The 27918-nt window shown below is 34.8% G+C and overlaps 2 protein-coding genes across 4 annotated transcripts in view; one reads left to right on the plus strand and one right to left on the minus strand.

Moving 5' to 3' along the window:
• Positions 1-25504, plus strand: part of LOC150088182 (solute carrier family 2, facilitated glucose transporter member 1-like) — a 345132-nt gene extending 319628 nt beyond the window's left edge. Inside the window, exons 9-11 of one of the 2 annotated variants that reach the window (XR_016546731.1) lie at positions 509-584; positions 19737-19864; positions 24487-24611. Coding sequence is in view for 1 of the 2 variants with exons in the window: in XM_090369368.1 (XP_090225494.1) it covers positions 509-584; positions 19737-19864; positions 24487-24630 (348 nt within the window). In the remaining variant the exon portion in view is untranslated. Of the gene's footprint in view, positions 1-508; positions 585-19736; positions 19865-24486 lie in introns of both variants that reach the window. The other variant, XM_090369368.1, reaches the window with a different exon arrangement.
• Scox (Synthesis of cytochrome c oxidase) overlaps positions 1-27918 on the minus strand; it is a 307125-nt gene that overhangs the window by 112421 nt on the left and 166786 nt on the right. Inside the window, exon 7 of one of the 2 annotated variants that reach the window (XR_016546732.1) lies at positions 26259-26621. Coding sequence is in view for 1 of the 2 variants with exons in the window: in XM_090369369.1 (XP_090225495.1) it covers positions 26472-26621 (150 nt within the window). In the remaining variant the exon portion in view is untranslated. Of the gene's footprint in view, positions 1-26145; positions 26622-27918 lie in introns of those variants that run through there. The other variant, XM_090369369.1, reaches the window with a different exon arrangement.

The raw sequence follows: 27918 nt of genomic DNA on the forward strand, positions 1-27918 counted from the left end.
CCATGTGTGCAAATGCTACTGGGATGCACAGATTGTCCGTGCTCGTTATTGGTAAGTCTTAAAACCCAAGAGCATTTAAAAATCTAATTTTCCTGTTTTGTATAAAAATCATAAAAATGCCTGGATGGATGTTTCTGCTTTCCAAGACTGATTTATATTTTTTAAAATTAATCTTACCTTACTTTCGATTATCTGGAAAATTTGGCTATCCGGAAGAGGCCTGGCATCAGTTATTCCGGGTAACTGATGCTCTACTGTATTATATAAGTAGAAAATACCAGTGTTTTATTTTTTGGAAAATAAATTCCTTTTAACTTTCTCTTTTAGTCCTAATGCTTTCTTAGCAGACTAGACATTTTTGATATTGGCTCAGATTCATCTGAGCCAATATTTATCTGAAGATAAATACAAATTTGCTTTTGTCTTTGAAATAATTTTTTTGTTTTTAACAAAAATTTATTGAATATTTCTTAATGAACTCAAGTCTTTTATTTAAATTTTTATTTAGGAATCTGTACCATGGTTATCGTATGTCAGCATCATTTGTGTTATTACTTTTGTTGTGATGTTTGCTATTGGACCAGGTAAGAATTATGTAGGAATTCATACAATGATATATTTTGAAAGATGGTTAGTAATCTTTAATTTTTGGGAAAAGGCAAACATAACTGTAACTTGAACCATTTCTGATGATAATATTGATATCAGTTAGTTATGCAATAAAGGTAATATTTTATAAACTTTTAAATGGGCACTGCTTTTATTTGATTAATAGCACTGTCAGTGGATTGTTTTAAATTGATGACCGAAGATATATATATTTCTGATAGTTATGAACAAAAAAATTCCGTATTTTTGTTAGCTTTTGGAACGTGTATATATATACAGGTAGCCCTCGTATAACATGGTAGTTTGGTTCCTACAAAACCTCGTGTAATGCGAAACCATGTTATACAGGACTAAGAACTAGAACAAAAGGGGGGGGGGGTTATGTTCTGAAAGCTAACAAAAATACGGCATTTTTTGTTCATAACTATCAGAAACTTAATTTTTATAGTAGTATAATATAACTGAACAAACATCTTACCTTACATAACTGTGATACTTATATGTCAGATAATGTACATTCATTTAATTTCCTTCCTCTTCCTTGAACTCAAGCACAAGTTCAATAGCACAACCTAACCCAGGGATCTCCCAACAAAATACAGTGGATCCCCGCTTTTTAACTGTTACATGAAAATCAGAAGAATATTTTCCAGTTAGCAAAATAAAAATAAATTTACACTTACATACATAGCTTAATTAATATGTACTGCAATATGTACATACTAATTGATATTTCTGTTCACTGACTTTTTTTTTGTTGTAAAATTTAAAACAGTAAAAATGATAAGCAATTAATAACAAAGAACACGGCATGCACAAGTTGCAACAAACATGATATGGAGTAATGAGTTTCTGAAAATTCATTTATGTTTTTTATATGATTGAATATTTCATGGAAGGGGAAACACATTTCACCATAATAATGTGAAAACCCACAGAATTCAGCTATTGGTACTATCACAAATGCAAGAAGATCGAGTTTACTACCCGATGAGTTTACTTTATAATTGATTACACTAACAGAAAGACCAATAAACCGGAAAGTTATTTATATTGCACGAGGGTTTCTAGGAACACAACTATTGTGTTATACGAGGACTGACTGTACCATGTTATATGGGGGTTGCCTGTATTCTAAAGTTTAACAAATTATAATGAATGAAATTAGAAGAAAAATAAAGATAAAAATAATATTAGTAATGCGAACATCAGTGGCAGCAAATATGCATATTCCACCAAATGTTGCATAAATTAAACTTAATTAAAACGTATGCCAGTAGCATGTCAAACCAGTAGAGCAAAATAATAAACTAAACCAATGAAATAATACAAAAGAAAAAAAAAGGGGGGGGGGGGGAAGTAATCAAGAAGAGGTTACTGTAGAAGAAACACTCCTAATATAATTTAGAGAAGTCTAAATATACAAAATAAATTTGATAGCCAATTAATTAAAATTTAATGGCACCCCTTGCTGACACCAAGGTCTGAATTATGTGAAATATCACAAAGCTTGTAGAAGTAAACTACCTACAATACTGGACCAAATTAGCTAAAAATAAAATAGACTGACCATTATGCCCCATCTTGACAGAGGACCACAAGGCCAATAATAGTCAGGGAATCACTGGATAGATTATTATGCAGTGATTCCCTATTATTGGCCTTGTGGTCCTCTGTCAAGATGGGCATAATGGTCAGTCTATTTTAGGTTTTTATTTTTAGTTCATTTGGACCAGTATTATAAGAAGTTTGTCTCCAAACTTTGTGATATTTCACATAATTTGGACCTTGGTGTCAGCAAGAGGCACCATTAAATTTTAATTAATTGGCTGTAGAAGAAGGAGCATTTCTTCTACAGTACTCTCTTCTTGATTACTCCCCCTCCCTTCTTTTTTTTTTCTTTTGTATTGTTTCATTGGTTTAGTTTATTATTTTGCTCTACTTGGTTTGATATGCTATCGGTGTACATTTTAATTAAGTTTATATATATATATATATCTCTTCAATATATATATTTAAATTAGAATGATGATTAAAAAATAAAAATAATGCCAGCAGCATGGCAAGACAAAAGAGCGAAAATAGTCAAAATTAAACATAACGATCAAACAAACAGGGAGGGAGGGAAGAGAAGGGTAACAAGAGTAAAAATATTGCATCAGAAACTCTCCAAGTAGAAAATCTAAATGCAAAGATAATAAAATAATAATCAATTAAATTTTGAATGCCAATTAAATAGAAATTTAACAGCGTCCCCCTCTGACTGGCACCAAGTCCAAATTTATGCGAAATATCACCGACAGAGATGTAAACCAACTACAATAAAATAAAACAAAAATAAACCAAAAATAGACTGACCATTATGCCCCATCTCAACAGAGGACCACAAGGCCAATAATGGTCAGGGAATCGCCGCATTTCGGTCACGAGACAAATTGCTGCAAAGGTGAGTCGATCGAAAGATCAGTCCGCCACCCGATCCCCAGATTGAACCACCAATGCAGAGGACTTGAATAGCGGTGGTCCTGATGCAGCGAAAATTAAAAATAGAACAGATACAAGCACTCCAATACAAAGCCACACCATTGACAAAAAGTAATCTTAACCAGATTATATAGACAAATAATGAACTATGGATGGCAGCATGGGCTCAGCATTAGCAAATCCACCCACTACTGTCATGTGATATACTTATACATATGTTTGAAATAATTGAAAACTGAATCTTTCATAATAAAAAATATTATGAAATATTTTTTCATAAAATTATTTTTTTCAAAAACAATAATAATGCTGCTGGAATTATTTTTATTTTTTAATCATCATTCTAATTTATTTTTATATTTCAAGCATCATGTAAAGGAATATGCTTTTTGCTTTACCTTTTTATTTTTTATTATGAAAGATTCAGTTTTAAACTATTTAAAACATTATTCAAATATATGTATAAGTGTGTGTATATATATATATATACTAGCAGTACCCATTGCAAAAATTTTGCATGAGTTTTTCTCTAGCTGTCCTAAAGAAATGTAGTCCGTGTTTTGTCGCGAGCAGGTAAGCCAGTACATGTTGGAACTTATAAATTTTCATTCGTTTCAACATCTTTCCGATTATTCAAAATGTGCACGCTGCATAACAATTTCACAAGTACAAAATGTAGTACAGTCTCTATAATACTTCTTTGAAAACGACATTTTTTATATTCTTGTGTCCTTTTGATAACCTTATCTTAAACATGCTGGAATGATCTCCCGAGACATTGCTACATACAATTGGCCATGACTAAATACAGGGTTAGTTAGCAAAATTCCAATTCTATCAAATATGCATTTGCCCTTGACTTTAATTTATAGCCAGCCGAAGGGGAAACTGGCGTCTCTTAAATGAGAATGGCAAAGTCAAATTGGATGCAGTCAAATCTACACATGGTAAGGCTGCCTACCTTAGCACATTTGGTAAAATTTTGCAATCAGTTATTATTGCCTGATATTTTCCCAAAAATTTTTGGACAATTCATTGTCATCTCTATAAAATACTACTGAAAAGGGCAGAATATTAAAAAGTACACTAAAAACTCACCTTTCATTTTAAAAACTCAGTTAAACTTTCATTATTAGTGTTTCGTTTTCTTGCAGATGCTTCTATTGTCCAGTACCTCTTCAGTATCCATCAAATATCAGCCCTGATGTTGACATTTCAACTCCCCTGGTATCTTATCTTTATGTGTTTTAATGTCCTGTTTAAACCTCTCACCCTGTTCTTCACTTACGCTTCCAAATGTGGAAGTGTAAAAATGTAACGTGACAATCATGTTGCGGCCCAACTTCTTGAAGTTCACCAACATATTTTCAACTGTAGTCTGGATCTTTATTGTTCTCTAAAAAAATTCTAAACCACAGACCTGAAACTAATGCACACCTGAATTTCTCTTTTAAATTTTGTTCCCTCATTAGTATGCAAATTTAAAGTTTTCTCTAGCTGTTCTAATGAAATGTAGCGTGTGTTTTGTCATAAGCAAGTAAGCCGGTATGTGTCGAATTCCTTGTCATTTCTAGTATCTGAAGAAATTTATAAATTTTCTTTAATTTCACCATTTCAGACCGATCCTGACTACATTTGCAGTAACACAAAAGGCGTGTATCTTCTTCTTCGCAAGGTACGTTCACACAACCAATCATAGTAGCATGATGGCAGACACCTCTTCCTGACCAACATAATTCTAAATCCTTAAATTACTACTCACCTTAAAAAAAAAAACTCAAAGTTGACAATGATAAAATTATGACTTCAGAACGTTTTATACGTATTAAATGTAACAAATAGCAATGAGCTCGTGGGCCCATTCATTCGAGCCCATATATCGTCAAGTTGTATACGAGCCAGAAATCATAGAGCAGTCTATTCGTTGTTGGTGATCACATGACTTTAGTTCTTGCACTAAGTGAATCTTGTACGGAAACCAGTGTAAAATTATTTGAAGCACTTTATGTACAGTAGACCAAGGAAGATTCAAGTCTCTTGACGCACCTCTGGCACTACTGGTAGTGTTCCACATTCTGACCTGTAGGCCATTGCAACCACCAATTTATCCACTACCTCCATTCTGATACATGGTCGTAAGCTGCCTGGAAGCAACCTAACTCCCCAGTTGCTTCAAATTTCTTTATTAGTTTTCAAAGCCCCACTACTGTCAAAGGTCCTTTATGCAAACCTTTTAAGTTTCCAATATTCACGTAGTGCTGCATTAGCGTTACTATTATTCTGGTAGAAGAGTTTTACTAAAAGACCACGTTCCTTTTTTGTAAGAGCCATAATGGTTATTGACGGTGGCCTTTCTACTTTTATCTAACAGGATGTCATTTGCATAAGCAGCGTAAGTCTTGAAGTAAATGACAACTTTTACTATATGCGGAGCGCTGTTTTTTCCCTGGTGGCAGAAATCTGAATTTTTTTTTTTTTTTTTTTTTTTTTCCTTCTACAAATTGCTTCCCCATACCCACCAATTTTCACAGTGCTAACTCTAACCATTTTGACACTAGGGTCTCCTGCATAGGGAAACATATTTTATAATCACTGGTTTATATTCAGGACACAAGGTCAATCATTTTCTTGAAACCATTTGTCTATATTAATCGTTTTCTTGAAAATATTTGTTAAACAAAAATTTTGTTATAAAGAAATATGACCATTCCAAGAATGAAAAATACTGTAATTCAAATTTAAAAATATAGTAAAAGCTGTTCTTGTTTATACTCCTGCACAATCATCAAGCCAGTGGAATTTACAATCAATCAATCAACACAAATTTTAATCGTATTTAGTAGTCTCGGGTTGTACCCTGATCCATCCAAAAAGCACTACTGCATTCGTGCTCCTGACCACTCAGCTATGTCATGGGAAATCAGAAATAAGTGGGAATGAATAAATTTTCTAACATTTTAAAACAATACATATTAAGAAATGATTACTTACATGATGCGCACAATATATTTGTATACTTTTAAGAATTATTTCGTAAAATATTTGGTTATTTTTTGTTGTACATTGGATTTAACCATATAGGTCGATTACAACTCCACTTTCACCAAAAATACCTTTTTTGAGTAAGCCATGGCACTTTTTAAATTTGTCCAGCCAACCAGAACTGGCTTAGGGTTTGTTCATAAAAATATTTGCATTTGTTTAAACACTGAAATATATTTTCTAGCACATTTTCTTCACACTGAAAGCCTCAACACAAAGTTTTTTCTCAACACACAATGTTTGGAAGGTTTAAATATAATATTTTAATACTGCCCTAATTTTCATCCAACTCATTGTCAATATTGTCACATGTTCTTTGAATACTCTCTAAAATGTTGAAGTCACTTGGATATTCAGCTACTATGAACTCATAAAAATTCGTCAAGAACAATTTCTCCACTGATGAAACCTCTCGCTTGGAGTTTTTCCCAAGAATGCTCAATATCTTGTAGTAGTTCATCCCTGTTTATTTGGTGTTTTAGGAAAACCTGCTTTTGAGAAGCAATTCTTAATCGTTGTTTCCATTACATCTTGACTCCACACTTTCACCTACTCTGATATTCACATCTGCAAATCTATAACAGAATCTATAGGTTGGTTGGTTTATATTCTCAGTATAATTTTTTTCAGTATGCATTTTCAAATGATTGATAATCTTGGTCCGTTGGCTATAGTTTAGATGAGGTATTTGGAGGGAAGGAAACAATCTTCACACTTGTAAGTTTCGAAATTACCAATTTGTCAACAATCAACGCAATTTTTCTGTTTTCTTTCGTTATATTTCTATTGAAATTTAAAATCCATTGTTCAAAAATTTCACTTGTCATCCAAGGTTTTTTGTTGTAGTCCAACTCTAACGACTTTACTCCTTTGAAGCATCAGGGTTGTTTACTTTTCCCTATTACCAAAAACTTCAGTTTTTCATTACCAGCCATATTTGCACCAACCAAGACTAATTTTCTCTCCTTACTATTTTTACCACCTAAACATTTATCACCTTTAAAAGTCAGTGTCTTGTTCGGTAAACATTTAAAAAATAGACCTATGTCATCACTGCCTTTGGACTCATAGTTCTCCATAATTTTTTTCAAAACTGTTTCTTTCCAATGGGTAGAGGCTTCGATTACAACTCCACTTTCACCAAAAATACCTTTTTTGAGTATGGCACTTTTTAAATTTGTCCAGCCAACCAGAACTGGCTTAGAATGTTTTTATGCCCCAGAAAAGATGAGAATTCAGTGATCAAAATGTAAATAACAAAATCTTAATTATTAAGCAATAAATCATTCCAATGTCTTCTGTGTTGAAAAACACTTACACAACTCTTGTAGTACTTGAAATTTAACCTTATTAGCAATAAGATCACTTTCACTGTCTCTAACTAAATTACCAATCTGCACTTTTAACCTTTCTCTATGTTCAACAAACAAATTACAATCATATAATAAATGACTCCAAGTACATAAAAGACAGCTGACCAGACCAAAGTAATGTAGTTGATAATTCAATAACCCATGGCCATGTAAAATAAACGACATTTGCATAGAAACCAAAAAAAACATTTGTTCTTACTATCAAAAGTAAATGTAACCCTGGGAATGAACAATCTAGCCACCTCCCCAGTTACACTAAGATCCCATCTCAGTTGCCTATACCAATGGACTGTGTTAGAACATCTTTCTTAGCTTTAGATATATCTATAGTGACATCAGAAGTAATGTTCATGAAAGAAACAACTATGCTTTTTTTAAATGTAATAACAAAAGGCTGATCCACAATATAGAGTCTAGAGGCAATTGCCCAGCCAAAACCTGCATGGCATTCGTTGAGACTGTTCTGCACAAACTAGAAATATAAAGCATTGAGTGCGGAATTGATAACAATTTCTGTTTAAATTTAACATTAATAACTGAAGTACAGTCAGTTCTCGTGTAACACATGTTTACACTACACTAATTTGATCATGAATGATATATATATAACATGAACTGAATTTCTTATGCACGATTCACCTTTGTGATTACAAGAAATGGCAGTCAAACGCAGGAATCACCCCAACTGAATGCATTTTTATATGATTGAAGATTTCATGGAAGGGGAAACATTTCACATAATAACGTAGAAACCCACAGAATTCCAGCTATCAGTATTATCGCAAATGCAATTAGATCGAGTTTACTGCCATTTATAAAGATTCCACTAGCAGGAACACCCAATAAACCAGAAACTACAAATTATTTTTATTGTTTTATGGTATTCACCTGCAGAAACATGCTTTAGTAAAATGTGAGCTAGCATGAGGTGATAGTGTTTCTGCCTTTACTGCGGTTTATTCAGTTGCCACACACATTCTGCTTTGCTTTATTTATGCATATCAAGTGTGCCTCCTCATTTTTGTTCTTTTTATACAGTAATTGTGCTTTATTCCCTAAAAATGAGTAAAATACTTGAATGAAGTGTGAAAAGGAAGCGTCCTGGTGAAGATACTACAGGTTCATAGAGAAAAGAAAAAGTGATATCGATAGAGGAAAAATATGAAATTGTGAAACACTGAATAAGTTTGCTTACGATAGAACAAAAGCGTTTGCAATATTTTATTATGTAATAATTGCAATAAAATACATATTTTATTGCGATTATTTATTGTGTTTGGTAATGTTTTGGTTACAAATGTGTCTCCAGTCTTGGGCTCCTAACCCTATTTTTTCTATAATACCTGTTATTTATATTGCACAATTCTGCATTGCATGAGAGTTTCTAGGAACACAACTACCGTGTTATACAAGAACTGACTGTACCATGCTCATGCTCCTTACACAACTATGGTTAAGAAAACTGCCTTATAGTATAAATTTAAAACAGACCTTTTCAACCCCCAATCTGACTTAGTTAATCGAATTATTCCTGCACTAAATTTTTTTAACTTTTTTGTGTAAGTAATTTAAATGTGGTTAAAATATCATCAATTCTTATACCTAGATATTTCATCTCAGATACTAGGGGAATCTGCTTCCCCTTAATTAAAGTTTTTGGCAGTCGTACGTAATTTAAGCAGCAGTATCATAATAGTTTTAGTTGTAGATATCAATAATTTATGCAGATCAGTCCATAACACTAGACTTTGTAACACCTGGGCCACTCTTATTTCAAGCACAGACCTGAATTTACCAGTAACACATAAAACCAAATCATCTGCATAAGCAATTTTATGCAGATTTTCAGCTGATTGTTTTAGCCATAAATTAAGTACTACATTCCAAAAAAGTGGGTCAAATACAGACCCTTGAGGACATCCTCTTGTAAGATTTATATTTAACTGTAGATGCTTAGATTTAAGTATAATTTTCCGACCATACAAATAACTCTGTATCGTTCTATACAATAAGTCTGGACACAAGGAAACACATGGGTTGTGTTAGGGTAGCTAAGAATAGGAACAGGTGCATGTATCTTGCATGTACACCAATGCTAGGAGTTTGGTAAATAAATTTGATATGTTGGTCAAACCATCAAAGGCAGATATTGTTGGGATATCAGAGATATGGTGTCACACAGATATGGAATGCAGAACTGGAATTTGGAGAGTACAATGTGTACAGACAAGATAGGAAGGGAGGAGGGGTTATACTATTAGTTAAGAAACACATAAAAGCCAATGAAGTGCAGCCGGTCAACATCGCTGGACAGTACAGTGTCGAGTCAGTTTGGTGTGACATAAGCACTGGGAAATCAACATTGAGAGTAGGAGTGTGTTATAAGCCTACTGACTCTGATGAGTATAATAAAAAACGGTACAGGGAAATAGAGTGGGCCAGTAAATCAAAGAGTCTTATAATGGGGGATTTTAATTTCCCGGATACTGACTAGAATTTGTGGGTTGGTTACTCACATACTAGCAAGGCTTTTGTGGATTTATTGGATGATTGTTTTCTATATCAGCATGTTTGGGAGGCAACTAGAGGGAGTAATACTCGTGATCTGATTATCAGTAGTGATTCCTCATGCATTAAGAATCTGCAGATAAAGGAACCACTAGGTGGCAGTGATCACAGTGTGATGAAGTGGGATTTACTCAAAGAAGTAACTACCATAAAGGGTAAAGGGAAGGGTTTTTGCTTTCGTAAAGGTTACTACGGAGGTCTGAGACAGTATTTAAATTCTATACGGTGGGACCAACTTATGATGTTACCAACAGCAAATTCAAAATGGGAAGCATTCAAAGAATTAATTTGAATTCTTTGACTCCAATGCCGCACTGCACAAATTGGAGCAGTGCGGCATTGGAGACAAATTGCTGCTACGGATAAAGGGATGGTTAAGTGGGAGAAGACAGAGTGGTAATCAGTGGACACTGCTCTTCATGGACTAATATTATTAGTGGAGTCCCTCAGGGTTCAGTGTTGGGTCCATTGTTGTTTTCTGTATTTATAAATGATATTGATGATGGTATATCACGCTTAATGTCCAAGTTTGCAGACGATACGAAGGTTGGCAGGGTTGTTAATGACCGTATACTGCTGCAACAGGTCCTAGAAAAGTTGAGCAGATGGGCTTAGAGGTGGCAAATGAAGTTTAACCTTGACAAATGTAAAATACTACATATGGGAAGCAGTAACCCCAGACTAACGTATCAACTCTGTGGTACTACACTAACAATGGTAGAGAATGAAAAGAACCTGGGGTAATTGTGCAGGCAGATATGAAGTTTGCTGAGCAGTGCAGAGGGTCTGCAAGAGTAGCTCATGGTGTCTTGCCAATGATATACAGGAATTTTTCTAGCAGGGATAAGGAGGTGATTATCGCCTTGTATAAAGCGATGGTCAGGCCACACCTTGAGTACTGTCTGGAGGCCTAATTTTAAGAAGGATGTAGAGCTGTTGGAACAAGTACAGAGAAGGGCAACAAGATTAGTGAATGGAACCAGGCCGGCTGGTGGGGGTAGACTTGGGTAACGTCCAGGATGACATAAGCACTGTGAAAGCAAAAATGATAGTAGGCATGTGCTATAGGCCTAATGACGCTGATGAATACAATGAACAACTGTACAGAAAAGACTGAGCAAGTAAAGCGGAATGTCTTATAATGGGGGATTTTAGCTTACCAGATATTGACAGGAACTTGTAGGTTGGTCACTTTCACACTAGCCAAAAATTTTTTGAATTTTTTGGATGATTGTTTTCTAGACCAGTATGTTCGAGAGGCAACTAGAGGGAGAAATACACTTTATCTGATTTTCAAAAGTGATTATTCATACCTTAAGGATCTGTAGATAAAGGAAACACTAAGTGGCAGTGATCACACTATACAGATGTGGGATTTATTTATTTTTTTTTTTTTATGAAAACCCCAAACACGAGAGGTATTAGAATCTACAGTAGTTAGTACCTTGCTTGGGTTGGAGGTTGAGAAGACGAAAGATGATATTTGTTGACATTTGACTTGAACTTCTGTAGACTGTAATTTTCAGGAAATACATATGAAGGAATGTTGTTCCAGAAAACGGCAGTTGAATGAATAAACGAGGAAGATGAAAAGTTGGTTCTGTGAATTTGAAGTTGGACAGTAAATGGCTGGTGGCGGCACGTGTTTGGACTGTTTTGAAAGAGAGAGTGGTAATTATAGAAGCCAATTCAGAAGAACAGTGCCCATGGAAGTATCTGTAGAAAAGGCATGCAGCAGAAACAGTATGCCTATGAGACAGACAGTGGAGAGACTCTGTTAGAGAGGAGTCATTAATTAACCTAAATGCCCTCTTCCGAATGGAATCTAGAAGCACCAGAGAGAGAGAGAGAGAGAGAGAGAGAGAGAGAGAGAGAGAGAGAGAGAGAGAGAGAGAGAGATATATATATATATATATATATATATATATTTTGGGGTCCCCGCCCCAGATGTGAGAACAATATTCCATGATAGGGCAGATTTGCGATTTGTACAGAGTGAACAGCTCTTTGGAAAAAAAGTAACGCCGAAAGAGAAAACCAAGTTTTTTAGATGCAGAGGAAGCAATATTTGTAATATGCTTGTGCCAAGAGAGATTAAAAGTCAGGGTAATCCCCAAAAGAGATATTATGACTAGAAATCGGAGTGTCACCAATGACAAGCATAGCAGCAGAAAAACCCTTTTTGCGAGATATAAGACAAGACTGAGTTTTAGAAGGATTGAAATCAACTAAGTTGTCTTTGCCCCACTGGAGAATTACCTGGAGATTGGCATTTAAGGAATTGGTAGCGGATATTCAAGAAGTTGAAGCTGATTGAGCAGGGCAAGGTTTCTCAAAATGGAAAGTGGAATGCAATGTGCTCTCATTGGCAAAACTGTGGATAGGATTTCCAGTCAATGGAAGAAGGTCATTAATATACAAGGGGGAAAGAATTGAACCTTGGGGGACACCAGCATTAGTGGAGAAGTTAGAACACAGAGAGACATCTACCATCACCCTCACTGGGTGATCAGAGACATAACCAATTACAAAAAAACAGTTGGCAAACCATAAGATGGAAGCTTGTTTAGAAGACCTTTATGTCACACACATGCTCAAAAGCCTTTGAGATGTCAAGAGCAACTGCTTGTGTTTCACCGAACTTTTCCATGAATTTGTTCATAAATGGGTAACATAAGCCAGAATATCACTAGTGGATCAACACTGACGGAAACCACACTGGCAATCGTTGATCAGACGGAAGGTTTCTAGGATAGTTTAAGAGTTGGCAGTTAATTGATTTCTTCCTTACTTTAGAAAGAATAGAAGTAATTGCAATGGGACGATGATTGGATGGAAGAGATTTGTCACCCTTTTTAGGAACTGGTTGGATATGAGCAAATTTCCAAGAAGGAAAAACGCCTTCTGAATAAGAAAGAATAAGAAAGTGAAAAAAAGCAGCAAAGAACAGAAGTAAGTTCAGGAGCACAGGTTTTGAGAACAAGTGGAGAAATGCCACTAGGACCTGGAGCTTTCTTAGCATCAAGATTCGTCAAAATCCTTCTGACATCCTTTTGACGGAAGACCACAGGAGGCATTGAATGGAGTGTGTTAGGAATGGTGGGAGGTGTTTTACCAAGATCATTAATACATGAGTTGGAAGAAAAATTGGATGCCAGCAGGTCAGCTTTATCCTTGGCTGAAGTCAGAATAGAACCATCTGGTATTGACAGGGGTGGGAGCAGAGATGGCCAAAATTTTCGGCCAATAGTTTTGGCAAGAAACCAGAATGCTCAGCTACCATTAGGGCAAGAAGCAAGTTTTCTACTCTTAGCCTGTTCAAAATCTATTTTGGACTGATTAATAAATGCTTTACAATTGTTGCGAGCTTTGGTGTAAGCAGAAAATGAAACTGAAGAATTGGAAACAAGCCAATTACGATATGCAACGTTTGTTCTTCTTTTGTACAGCCTTAGCACATTTATTGGTAAACCAAGGTTTAGATAAAGGAAGAAATTTTAAAGTGGAGTGTGAAATGAAGGATTCGATTCCTACAAGAATAATTTCACTGACACAATCTGAGCAAACGTTGACATCAGAAGTTTTGAAACAGTAATCTGAAAAAGGAAAATAAATCTCACAGGTCATCCCATTTTGCATTCTTGTAATGCCAAACAATATGAGGTTGGGAATAGCCATGAGATAAAGGCTCCACTGGAGAAGAGACAATCACCAAGTTGTGATCTGAGGTGTCTAAAGGACCTCTCACTTCAATCGTGTACTTAGAAGGCTTGTTTGTGAGAAACAGATCAAGCGTGTTGGCTGTATGATTAGGATTGTCCGGTATTCTTGTAGGTAAATGAACAATCTGTGCAAGGTCATCAGTAATTGCAAAAGCCTCAGCATCTCTACCAGCTGGGTTGGTGTGTCTAGAAAACGGGAGCCCGGTTTATCTTTTCGCAGATAAGCTTACTCTAATAGTTTGACAATTCATAGTGTGTTCAATAGTAAGAAAATATGGGGGGGGGGCACACGTTGTATGAAGTAATGAAATTTTTGGATATGGCGTACACATAGTAAGAATATACACAGATCCTTTACATAACATGGCCTCGACAATGCCCCTTGCATACACACTACTTGAACTCCCTCTGATCACTATCTGGCAGAGTAGAGGTAGCAAAATTTAGCATTAGCATTAGTAGAGGCATATGATGTAAGAAAGCAAGCTTATGCAGAATCAGCCAAAAAAAAAAAAAAAAAACCCACTCCCATTTCACTCCTCTGTTTGTTCGAAATACCTGTCCAGCTGAGCCTTAAATTTATTTAGGCGATCAACTTCCACAACAAGGGATGGAAGTCTGTTCCACCAACCAACTACCCGCTGGCTGAAGGCAAATTTCCGCACATCTATCCTACATCTGTCTTTCCTCAATTTGAATTTATGCCCTCTCAGGTGATTATTCTGAGCAAGAGGAAGAATCCCATCGGCATTGAGCATGCTCAAACCATTCAAGCCTTTATACACCTCTATCAGATCACCTCGCCGGTACCTAGTCTCCAGACACTGTAATTTGCAAAACTTAAGCCTTTCTTCGTAAAAGCAATCCTTTTCTTCCATTCACTAATCTTGTTGCCCTTCTCTGTACTTGTTCCAACAGCTCTACATCCTTCTTGAAATGAGGCCTCCAGACTTGTATACAGTACTCAAGGTGTGGCCTGACCATTGCCTTATACAAGGGAATAATCACCTCCTTATCCCTGCTAGAAAAATTCCTGTATATCATTGACAAGACACCATGATCTTGCAGCTCTGCACTGCTCAGAAAACAAGATTATACACTAGCTGATCATCTGGAAGTCTGAAGAGTTACCAATAGGTTCGGTCTGGTTTACTAACTAGTGGCCGGTCTGCAAACACCGTTTTAGGGCTGTACCCTCGAAATATAAGGAAGATTGGATCTCGCCATGATGTTCATCATAACCTCAAAATCATCAATCATACTGCATGATGAAAAGCATTGACCGGAACTTAACTCTGGAGATTAAACAAGGGTTCCACCAATTGAAACCACCAATAAGCAAAGTGGTGGTATTGCACCGGTTGATGAGAGTCATCTACCACCTAATAAGGTGGTATATGGCACTACCACCCACTTAAAGATGTAACTAGCATAAGGGTAAAGGGAAGGTTTTTTGCATTCATAAAGGAGACCACTGTGGTCTCAAACAGTTTTTAAATTCTATACAGTGTGACCAACTGATGACGTTATAACAGAAAACTCTAAATGAGAAGCATTCCAGGAATTAATCTTGGAAGCTACTAAGCTTTTCATAACAAGAAATACCGTTCAAGGTTTAGACCTAAATGGATGTCAAAAGAACTAATGAGACTCGTGGCAGAGAAGCAAAATGCATATAAATTATCAGGCAACACAGAAGCCTGTGGTAGATATAAACTAGTCTGTAATCAAGTATCAAAGGAGGTTAGGCAAACAAAGGCAGATTACAAGAAATCTTTGGCGAAGGATGCAAAGAAAAACAGAAAAAACTTCTTTACTTATATAAACTATAGAAGGAAGGGGATGAATCAGTTTGGTCCACTTGATATCAATGGTTCGACTGTTGATGATCCTGCACAGGTAGCTGACAAATTTATGGGTATTTTGAATCTACATTCACACATGAGGAATTCTGTAGGGAAGTGCAGGCCAGAATCTTGTCAAACTCTAATATGGAGCTAAATGATTTTGTAATAAACGAGAGGAAATTGTTGAACTTAAACATAAGACAGATCCCATCCACTCCAGGGGGGTGGATGGGATCTGTCCAGTTATATTAAAGGAGGCAGCAAAGGAAGTAAGCAAACCTTTAGCCATAATTATGAGAGCGTCCTTGGACTCAGGGGGGGGGGGGGCCTGATGGACTGAAGATGTGCAAATGTATCCTCAATTCACAAAAGGGATCAAATGATGACAAGTAATTAATTACAGACCTGTTAGTTTAACTTCTGTTCCAGGGAAAATAATGAAGGTCACTGGTTAAAGAAGCGGGTGGTTGTGCTGGAACAAATGTCCATCTGTCATTGTGGAAGCTGATAGCTTAAATAAATTCAAGGAAGAACTGGAAAGCATTTGGAGCAAATGGATCGGTAAAATGGGAAGTTTTTTTTATTTTTTTTAGCTGATAGTGTATAAGCTTGTTTTCATATGCCTCTGCTAATGCTACTAATCTCCAGTCTATAGGGACCTCCTCTGGATCCAAGAATGCTCCAATAAATATGGCCAAAACATTGCTTATTGCACCTGCTGCTGCTTTTAACATTATTGGATAGACTACATCAGCACCAGATGTCTTTTTTACTCCTAGCTTCAATTTCTCTTCCCAGTTATTGAAAAATAATTTATCTCTATTATATAACTTGGTATACTTATGGTATTCGCATGCCTAAAAATGTCTTACATAAATACAGATGTAAAATATATTTAATCAGTTTATGCACCTCAGTACATCTCCTGCACCTCTTGTACTCAGTTTATGCACCTCAGTACTCTCCTGCACCTCAATCAGATCACCTCGTACGTGCCTAGTCTCCAGATGCTGCAATTTGCAGAACTTAGGCATATCTTGGTAACAACAACCCTTTGTTCCACTCACTAATTTTGTTTCCCTTCTCTGTACTCATTCTAGTAGCTCAACATCTTTCCTAAAGTGTTAACATAAGCCAAGAATTCTTTGCATTCTTAGCTAAAAAGTTCTTGTAATCTGTCTTAGCATTAGTAGAGGCATGTGATGCAAGAAAGGAAGCTTGTATAGCATCAGCCAAAAAAAAAAAAAAAAAAAAAATCCCTTCCCATTTCTCCCATCCATTCACTCCAAAAGTCAGTCTAGTTCAGCCTTGAATTTATCTAAGCTGTCAACTTCCCCAAACGACAGATGCAAGTTTATTCCAGCAAAAGTACCCGCTGGCTAAAGGCAAATTTCTACAACTGTCTTTCTGCAATTTGAATTTATGCCCCCAATCTGAACAGGAGGAAGAATCCAATCAGCACCGAGCTTGCTCAAGCCATTCAAGACCTTATACATCTCGTTCAGATCACTTTGCTGGTGCCTAGTCTCCAAACGCTGCAATTTTTGCAGAACTTAAGCCTTTCTTTGTAAGAGCACCCCCTTTTTCCCTTACCAGTCTTGTTGCCCTTTTCTGCACTTGTTCAAACTGCTCTAAATCCTTCCAAAATGAGGCCTCCTGACCTTTATGCAGAACTCAAGGTGTGGCCTGACCATTGCTTCATACAAAGGAATAATCACTTCCTTATCTCTGCTAGCAAAATTCCTATACATCATTGACAAGACTCCATGATCTGCTCCGGCAGCCCCGTCTGCATTGCTCAGAGAACTTCAATCTGACTGCACAATTACCCCCAGGTCTTTTTCATTCTCCATTACCCTGAGTGTAGTACTGCACAGTTGGTATGTTACTTTGGGGTTACTGCTACCCATATGTAGTACTTTGCATTTGTCAATGTTAAATTTCAGGTGCCACCTCTCAGCCCATCTGCTCAACTTTTCTAGATTCTGTTACAGTAGCAATGATACATTTGTATTGTCTGCAAACCTGAACATTAAGCCTGATATACCTTCATCAATATCATTGATAAATATAGAAAACAACAATTGTTCCAAAATGGACCCCTGGGGAACTTCACTAATAACATTAGTCCATGATGAGCAGTGTCCATTGAATTTGCCCTCTCGGGTGCAGAATCTGAACAAGAGGAAGAATTTCATCAGCATTGAGTTTGCTCAAACCATTCAAGATGTTATACACCTCAATCAGAACACCTCGCAGGTGCCTAGCTTAGCTTGCTTAATCCCCTTTGTGACTTGACCACAGACTAGTTTGTACTTAGTGTAGGTTTCCCTGTCTCCTGATAATTTATAATTGCCCTATGCAATTTTAGGCATGTTAGCCTATATGCATAAGGTGTCTATTGTGTTAAGAATTATTAATATTTATAATTAACCACCCTTTTACCACGTAGTTTTTAATATATATTTTATTAAGCATAGCCTAAACTAATATACACAAAATAGTGTGACATTCCCAGGTATCTTGACGATACCCATCATCAGACCGTGCTGCTGACTGCCCTCAGACCTGAAGAGAAATGGGAAGTGCCTATTGTCTTTTGTATGTTCATATGTCAGTAACTTATACACAAGCAGAAATAATAATTATTTTTTGTTGAAAACTTTTAATTTTAAAATGTTTTAAAAAAACAATGAAAAATAATGCAGTTAAGTTTTCTTAAAACACTTCATTGTATAAATTTAATGGTGCTTAACAGTTTAATGTTTCTATTTTAAGAGTATATATTTTTAAAATTCTAAGCATAATTAATAAATTTTTTGTGTCATTAAAGCTAACAATATTTCTAATAGCCAAAAAACACAGCATGTACAAAAGTTTGCATTATTATTTAAAAATAAACTTAAGTATAACAATCTACTGGGAAAAGATAGTGTATGAGGATAATATAAGCATAATTTAAAATGCCCAATTACTTTTTTTGAAATACATTTACCAAAGTAAAGTCTGTCAGATCACCGATTTTACAAAACTGATGTTATTATGCTTATCTTCGAAAATAGTGTTGGTTCAGTATAATAATTCAAACATAAAACTGAAAATGTATAACGTTTTATTACACAAAGAACTAGATGTGGCCAGCAACAGTGGAGATACATTAGCACATACAAGCCTAAGTAAGGACTTCAATAAGAAGATAAAAGAAGTAATGATAAATGATCCCCAACCAATGAGTCACAAGTAATATTTTCTGTAGGGAGACAGTCAGACCATGCAAATACTGCTGGTTAAAGACTATTCCTAGACATACAAGATTACTAACCTTTTCCAGTTTTTGGTTTTTGTAACTGATATTCATCATGCCAAATTTTCTATAGCCTTTATCTAATTAATTCAGGTATTCCTCAGTATTTTGCAGGCGATTGTTTAACAGCAGAATATCATCTGCATATAATAATCATTTAATCATTTTAATTAATTTAATCAATTATAATAATCATTTATCACCAACTTTCTGTCAGCCTTCTTTTATTAAATGGTCCTTGAAAATTAAAAAGGGAAGTGACAATAACATACAGCCCTGCCTCATTCCAAGTTTAAACTTAAACTGTTTTCCAATGCTTCTTTCCAATGCTTCTTTCAGGTCCTCAGTGCCGATTTTTCATTTTCATACCAACTTATTATTCTCCTCAAAAGATTATTCTTGGTATCATTCTTCTCAAAATTTTATAGATATTTAATTACATGGTTTTTCAAGATGAACAAATAAATCCTAAATGCAGGTTCTTGTTATGTTCTCGTGACATTTCTATAATTTGTTAAGTTCAAACATGCTTTTATTTCTCACATAGATTTTAGATAAATAGATAGATTTTTGCCCCTTACCTGATATGGTAAAGAGTGAAATTCCTATTGTAATTGCCATACATATTCAACTTTATTTCCCTTTTTTTATATATATATATTGACACACTCACATTCACTCTAAGAATTAATTCTTTGTTGAAATTAAAATTATAAACAATTATTTTTGTTGTGCAATTTATGCGGAAACAGTACTGTTTTGTATTAATATATATATTTATTTTTAGGTTCAATTCCATGGTTTTTGGTAACTGAACTATTTGGACAGGGTGCCAGGCCTATAGCAACCAGTATTGCAGTAGCAGTTAACTGGAGTGCTAACTTCATTGTTGGCCTAGGATTTCTTCCACTGCAAGCAAGTATCAAATCAACCATCAAATTTCTTTTTAAATATAAAATTCTTGATACTCTGCTAAGTCTTCAGCTTGTATTTTTGACTCAGATGGGAGGGAGTGGCTGAACAAGTTTACTGATACCACCAGTCAATGATTGAACTTATTCTTAGAAATAAGTTAAATCAATTTTCACCTCAATCTGATTTAAGGGAAAAAAAAAAAAAAAAAAACAGTGAATAAGGCCTAACCATTGTCAGTTGAATTTTTTCATCTAGCATTCTATGGTCTGAAAACTGCTACAGTTTGTCAAAAACTTTGAGAACAGCTGATCTGGGAAATCTGTAATTCACTAAATAGCTACTTTCATTTGGTAGCATTCCAAACAAGTATTAAGTTGTTTTATCCATTTTGATAATTGAATTTGTAGGATCACTCTTAATGTCCTCTAAAAGTTGTAGAATTTTTCTTTACTGTAATTGGGGGGCATTAATTTCATTACCCTTATTTTGCCTTTGAGATCTGTATTTCTTTGTTTTAATGTTTTTTTGTATGATGAAGAAATTGTTGTTATTTCTGATGCAAGGGCTGCTATCAATGATATGGACTATATGTGGTGACTCTTAATGAGAACAATCAGAAATTATCATATAATTGTATCTGTTTTAGAAAGTAGAAAAACTCCAGCAGATTATCATTACTATCCTATGATACGGCCAAGTGTCAAAGGTTCTTTAAGATTTGATAGAAAACTGAATGAGATTTTTCAGACATGAGTGTATAATGTACATTCAACAAGAACATGCTTAATCATGAGTGGAGAGTTGCAGTGCGTACACTGAAAAAGATAATTTTCTGCGAGGAGAAAATGATGAGTAAGCTGACTGTACTCTGGCTAGGATTACTTCATTTCTGTTTACACAGAAATGAAGAGACCCAGAGAGGCCCATAACTGTGGTTCAAACTTTATTTGAAGGAACTTATTATGCATTGAACTTTTCAATAGAAGTGTCTGTTGTTCTACATATTCTTCATATATCAAATCTGTAGTTAAGATATGGAAATGATAATGTAATGCAGCTGTGGTGTTAGATGGATGTTTGACAGTGTAGTCTGCAGATTGATTTCCTGATGTCTCACTGAGGGCTGGGATCCGACTATTTGCTGGTGTTCTTGGATATGCACCAGCTTTGTTTTTATGTGCTTTATTTCTGTTTACACAGAAGCTGGAGGTGAGGAGGTATTTTGTAAGGCTAACAATGCAATCTGTGAGTCCATATGTATTATACTTTTATGCATTGGCAGATATAGGATATTTTCTAGGGTAAGCTTGATTGCATAATGCAGCTGTATAGCTGCTGCATTCAGTGAAGAGTGATACAGAAACTGTTATAAGGGAAGATGAATGTGGCATCCACTTTATATTTGCTTGTTCCATGATAGCTCGTCATGTCTCAAAGTCACTGACAACTTGCTTTCTAGGCTGCTGCACATTCCAACAGAAGCAATACAAGAGTCACTTCTGCCCATGGCTACTGTTAATCTAAAGTTTCAGGAATACTATAATTAGTTATATGAGCAGAATGTTCAGAGTCAAGTGTAGTACATGGCATCACTACAGTTTTCACAATTGGAGGGGGAAAAACATCTAATTGTGCATAACCTTTAGGAGGGGAGGGAAATTCAGTATTAAAAATTTGAATTTGCTGTTGAAGATCCAAAAATATGAGGATAAGTTGAGACTAAAATCCCCAACACACTAAATGAAGTCTGAAAGTCAATTACACATACTGGCCAAAAAATATAAACCCCTATATTAAGACAGTCACAGACATAAGAAATGCAAATAACACTACAATGCCTTGTTTGGTATAAAAACTGCCATGGGGAAATTTTGGCTCCTTTCAGCCATCTGCAACGTAAGGATAATTATTTCAGTTTTATATGTTGTGAATATATAGTAAATGGTAACAGTAGCAATCATTTGTAAGGGAACACGACAAATGTTCTCGTGAAAACATTGCATATTCACTGTATAGTAATGCATTTCTTTGGCCTTCTTAAACTCTTTCACAAGTAAGTTTCTGCATAGTATGCTGTCAGTTGGAGTGTATTTTTTTGAAGAATCTGGAAATTTTGCTAAACTACTGTAATACCTTGTATAATGCGGTTTTGATCAGCGCAGTTTTTACAACAACAACGTGGTATATATAATTTTAAAAGATTTATAATTTTAAAACAAAAACAAAACGGTTTATGATTTTAAAACAAATCTGAATGTTAAAATCAGTTGTCAGCCGCAACTGCTGCATGCAGTTCACACTTCAGTGTTGTATTAGTGTAGTTGGAGGACAGTTGTGTCTGTTCGTTATCGTCTTGGTTGCTCACGGTTATATTGACTCTATCTTGTGGTTTGCATTGTGAAAATTATTTTATTAATACAGTAATTATGAGTGAAAAAAGGAAAGGCCAACAAGATAGTGCATCAAACAAACATAAATGATTATCACTAGAACAAAAACTTGAAATTATAAAGAGTCACGAAGATGGTGCATCATTTGCTAAAACAGCATGTGATAAAGGAATGAACAAGTCCTCGGTAAGAACTGTAATTAAAAACAAAACGAATCTGAAACGCAAATTAACCATAACATTTCCGAAAATGTCACTCAGCTTGGAAATGATCTCAGATTTGAGAATTTAAATGCCACAGATATACGCCAGTATGTGGAATCGCATTCACAAGAGCTTGATGATGAAACTCTTCTGAGGAGCAGCGAGCATACGAAGATGAGGAACTAAAAAATAATGAAGATGTCCAGGTGAACAAGGGAATTTTCATTAAATGATCTTTTGACGTTGCTCAGGGAGGTTGAAGATGTTTCTGATTTTCTTATGAATGCTGATCCTAACATTAGACGAAGCTCTAGAGTTTGACATGCTATAGAAAATGCAGTTCGTTGTTATAGATACATGCATAGTGAGAAACAGAAGAAAAAGTGTGTACACACTTCATTGTTTAACTTTTTTTTATAAAACAATAAAAAATTGTGGTGAAGGTAAAGAAAGCCCACACGAGAAGCACGCAAAAGTTCGATAAATTTACCGGTAAAAGTACTTTGCTGTAACGGCATTTGTATTGTTGCTTGCTCGGTAAACATACAGTGGGTGTTATTGGTCAGGAGTAGAAATTGAATCCTGTGAGAGGTTGAACCTCTCCCGAAGTGGAGGGGATAACCTCACCTTTTTTCTTTAGAATCACTGGTGGACTAGTGGATAAATTGTTTATTGAGAGAAAAAAAAAAAGGCAAAGGTAAAGGAAGCCCACACAAGAAGCACGACAAACTTCGAAAAGGTTTACCAGTGAAACTACATTATGAACATTTTTTACAATGCCAGAACTTCCTATATGACTTTGTTCGTGATTCAATTATGTAGTTAATTTAATTAGTGATTCTAAAGAAAAAAGGTCAGGTTACCCTCCCTCCACTTCAGGGGGATTTCAACTTCTACTCCAGACTGATAAAACCCACAGTCTGTTTACCGAGCGAGCAACAATGCAAATGCCATTATGGCAAAGTACTTTTACCGGTAAATTTCATTGAACTTTTTGCATGCTTCTCGTGTGGGCTTTCTCTACCTTAGCCAAAATTTTTTCTGGCTTTCAGTAATAAACATTTCTAAAAATACATGTTTTTAATTACTACTATTTTTCCTATTGAACATTAGAGTAAGATCATTTTCCAAAATAAAATCAAGGTCAAAATTTGGTTTTATAAAAAAGGTTAAAAAAAGCAAGGAAAAAAACCTAAGTTTATATATTGATTTCCTGCCTCATGTGATAATGAAAAAACCATGATTACTACTGGTGGGAAGAGAAAGGGTGCACCGAAATCTGAAAAGCTGCTTAAGGGTGCCATGCCAAAAAAACAGTTAAGAAACACTGCTCCACATGGAAGTGGTGCCATCTATTAAATATGTTTACAACTAATATAAGCCATTTTTATATGTAAAATAATTTCAAAATCAGTATGGGAAGATGCTACCTTTCAATACGGTTTGACATAAGCTGAAAGTGAAATTCTGGAGTTCAAATCCAGAAGTTGATGAAACTGAATTATTTATTTTCCTTGTTAGTAAACTTTCTTAGTTTCAACAGTTTATTGTAGGTATTTACATGGCACATAAACAAATGCTGTGATACATAATTCACTAGCAAGTAACTGATATTTTTAAAAATAAATAACATTACATCACTTGTGAACATTTAGATACAGAAATTTTAATTCAAAATATTGCAGTATGCAAAGTGCATATTATAATATTGTTTATCATGACAAATGTTAATAATGGCGGGGTGGGGGGAGGGGGGTAAACAACAGCAAGCAGTAGAATTTGCATGGCACCCAGACGGGGAAACACTGCTGTTGAGTTTCAAGACTGTTAGTACATATAAAGATGTAATTTTTTGACACTGCATCAAAATGAATGATAAAGGTTAATTAAAAACTGAATTACCTTGGTAATGTTAACTATAGCAAGTCTCAGAAATAAACTACAGAGATATAAATATGCATGCAATCCATTGCAAACAATGCCATTTTTCTATAATGATAATACTGATACCCATGTGTTTTGCTTTCAGAGTATCCTTGGCAGTTATACCTTCCTTGTGTTTACAGTACTGTTAGCCATTTTCTGGATTTTCACATATAAGAGAGTTCCGGAAACAAAAAACAAGACTGTGGAAGAAATTGCTGCCATTTTTCGGCAAAAAGCATATCAGTGATAGGAAAGAATGTGGATGCAGAAACTACATGACAATTTGGCAATAACTACAAATTATTATATTGCCAACAACTATTTTTATGGTGATAGTGTAAAATTTAGTGTGGAATATATGCTTCACTGAATCACTGCAATAATATATGCCAATGGAAAAAATAAATAAATAAAAAAACCTGTAGTATAAATTGACTGTCACTTTTTAAGTGCCCACAAGTGGTGTGATAGCTATGGGAACTGTGGAGTAATTCTGACTATTTTAAAATGGGCTTTCACTTGGTTTGAAGACAAGACTCGTGCCTCTGCCTCCAAAAATTACTTGTATTTGTGTATATTTTAATTAAGCTTGAGAACTCTTGTACTATTGATAATTTTAAAAATGCTTTGTTCAGCTTTACTAAAAATTAATTTCCATAAAACGGTTAAATATGATTTTTAATCCTTTTCTCATTTTGGTTTTTTTAAATCACTTAAAATATTTTTGATTAAAAAAAACATTTTCAAATGAAATTGTAAAATTCTGTAAGGTATGTAATATATGTGTTTATTTGTATTGAAAGCCTCCTCATAAACTGACTACGCTAATGTGATTTGCAGTGTGAGCATGGGTGCTATCCACATAGGAAGCAATTCATTGCAATACCGCAGCTTTAACATTATCACATTATTGTTTTGACGTTGTGATTCATTATACATTTTAATTAAATGTTAATTTATTATTATTTTTTTATCTTTATCAGATATGAGTTACATTAGATACAAAGTTTTAAGAATGTTAATTTTCAGAACCAATATGTGAATTAATTTTTTGTTTCTGGAAATTAACAAAGAGGGAGGTTTGGACATCTTCCCTTTCCTGATTTAATTTCAGGTGGATTTGTGAGTAATTGCTAACTATGTGACTTTTATAAATCTTAACTTTTAAGTTTTGTGAAGATATTGGAATTTATATAAATGAATTCTACCTGTTTCAGTGATGAGAAAAGATAAAAGTTTTAATGTGAATACTTGCCATTCTAAGTTTGGTGCCATGAAGACTATTTTTGTAGAAAGTCATTCCACATATGAAGAAAATACAAAATTATGGCAAATAATAATAATAAAAAAAAAGCAAGCATTTTCAGGAGATAGCCTCCCTATTTAAGCAGATTAGATAATGCTGAACCTAGATTTCATCACATATGTACTGTATATAGAGAGAGATGCTTATATATATAATATTTTGATGTAGCATATCATGTAAATAGCACTTTCAGTGAGTTTTTTTATTTAGACTTAATGACAATTGTAAATTATTTTATCAGTTTAACTTATTTTAATGATGTATGTTTTGAGATTTATTAATGGTTTAACTGTTGTGGTATCAGCTACGTTTTCCTTGAATGCAACAAGCTATTATAAGCAGTTGTGACATTAGTTCAAGTAACTGAAGGTTTCATTTGATTTTCTTATGTGAAGAGCTATATTCTCTTTTTATACAAATAAATTAGAGAAAGAAAAAAAAAAAAGTTGGAAAAAAAAAAATTTGAGTAGTTTTTATTCAAATTTAGGTGAAATATCACATAAAATATTATTATATTAATTCATTCAATCTTGAGGTGTCTAGTTTAGAACAATTGCAAATATACTCACAGATAAATAGCTAAAATCCATATATTTCGACGTGCAGTTAAATTATGGTCCTTTATATTTTCTGGAGGGCTTTTCCAATGTGACCCATTAATGAACAATAACTGGGCTTTAGTATTCTCATTTCATTAGAAAAATTATTCTGACAGATATAAAATACTCCCTACCACAAGCATCCATGGAATCCTTATTTTGTTGCCAAATGATAGTAATACACTACCATAATGAACCCCTCTTCAGTTTTTCATATTTATGTGCATTAAAAAGTACAGCATTAGCAATCTGTTCATCTGTTTTAGTTTGTCCATAGTAATCTAGAAACTCTCCATCTGGATTAATTAAATATATGATGATAGAATGGTCTACCTGAAAGTTTAAAAATATATATCTTAATAATTAATTTTATTCAAATACTATACACACAACTTATATTTTGAATAAAATATAAGTCAACACATTGTTATTTAAAATGAAAACCTGAGGAAGTGGGTTATGTTCCTTGACCATAAGAAGTATAGTATGGCATGAATATTAGCTGACATGTATAACATTGCATGCCTGAGAACACAATTTTTCAGGGTTTTTTTTCTCTCATCATATGGTAGGAAACCATATGATGGGAGAAAAAAATATTGGAAATGAATAATCTCTTGACAACTGTGAATGTGAGATGACATTTTGTATTTTCATACCAAAATTATTTATTAACTATATCAGAGGAGCAAATTTTTCAAGAGCTATAAGAACAAAGAGTCATAGCAATGTGAATCATGACTCAAAAAGATGGTAGCCTTGTTCCAACAAGGAGCGTAATCTTCACTTTTAGCTCTCCAAACTTACCAACGTCTGGCAAAGCAGCTATCTCCACTGTGATCCCTGACTTTGCATCCCAAACCCCATTAGGTACTACAAGTGCCAAAAATATGGTCACTCCTAAACTACATGTTGAGGCAAGGCAATATGTCCTAACTGTAGATCAAAGTGGATATAACCATTCTGTTTGCACCATTATGACTCCTCATTGCCCAAACTGTAAGGGTAACCACCCAGCATTCTCCAGAACATGTGAACTATGGAAGTAAGGGGAAAAAATTCCAGAAATATAAAGTGGAGAACAGAGTCACATACTTAGAGGCAAATAATCAAAGCAGAGTCAAAGCTAATCCCTGCCTGATGCTTATCAACTTACCCTATTGAACATTGATGGGCCTACCTATATCCATATTTCTACAGGATATGCCACAGCTACTCAAAATTTTTTGTCAGTAGGCATTCAGACAGATATCTCAATCGCTAATTCAACATGTTCTTTGCTCTCTAATTCCAAGCTGTGTCCATCACAACAAACAACTAAACAAGCTGGTAATACCCCAATTACCATTCCAGCCAGTGTTCCTCCAAAGACAATGAAATCAAAAGTGACAAAAACCATCACACCCCACTGGAATGGATATTTATGAACAGAATGATCCAGATGATGGAATTGTAGAACAATGAGATGGACTCAGACTCTTCTTATATCTCACAAAAAGCATCTTCTGCTCCTATGCTTTTCTTCTATGAAACTCGATTTCTAGGCAAGTTCTCCTTTTCTAAGAAAAACAACTAAAAAGCAATCAGAATCAAAAACAACCCATAAAATCACATCCTTAGTCCTGTCGCC

This window comes from Mastigoproctus giganteus, chromosome 3, assembly GCF_048544385.1.
Source record: "Mastigoproctus giganteus isolate SK-2022 chromosome 3, ASM4854438v1, whole genome shotgun sequence".
Lineage (NCBI taxonomy): Eukaryota > Metazoa > Arthropoda > Arachnida > Uropygi > Thelyphonidae > Mastigoproctus > Mastigoproctus giganteus.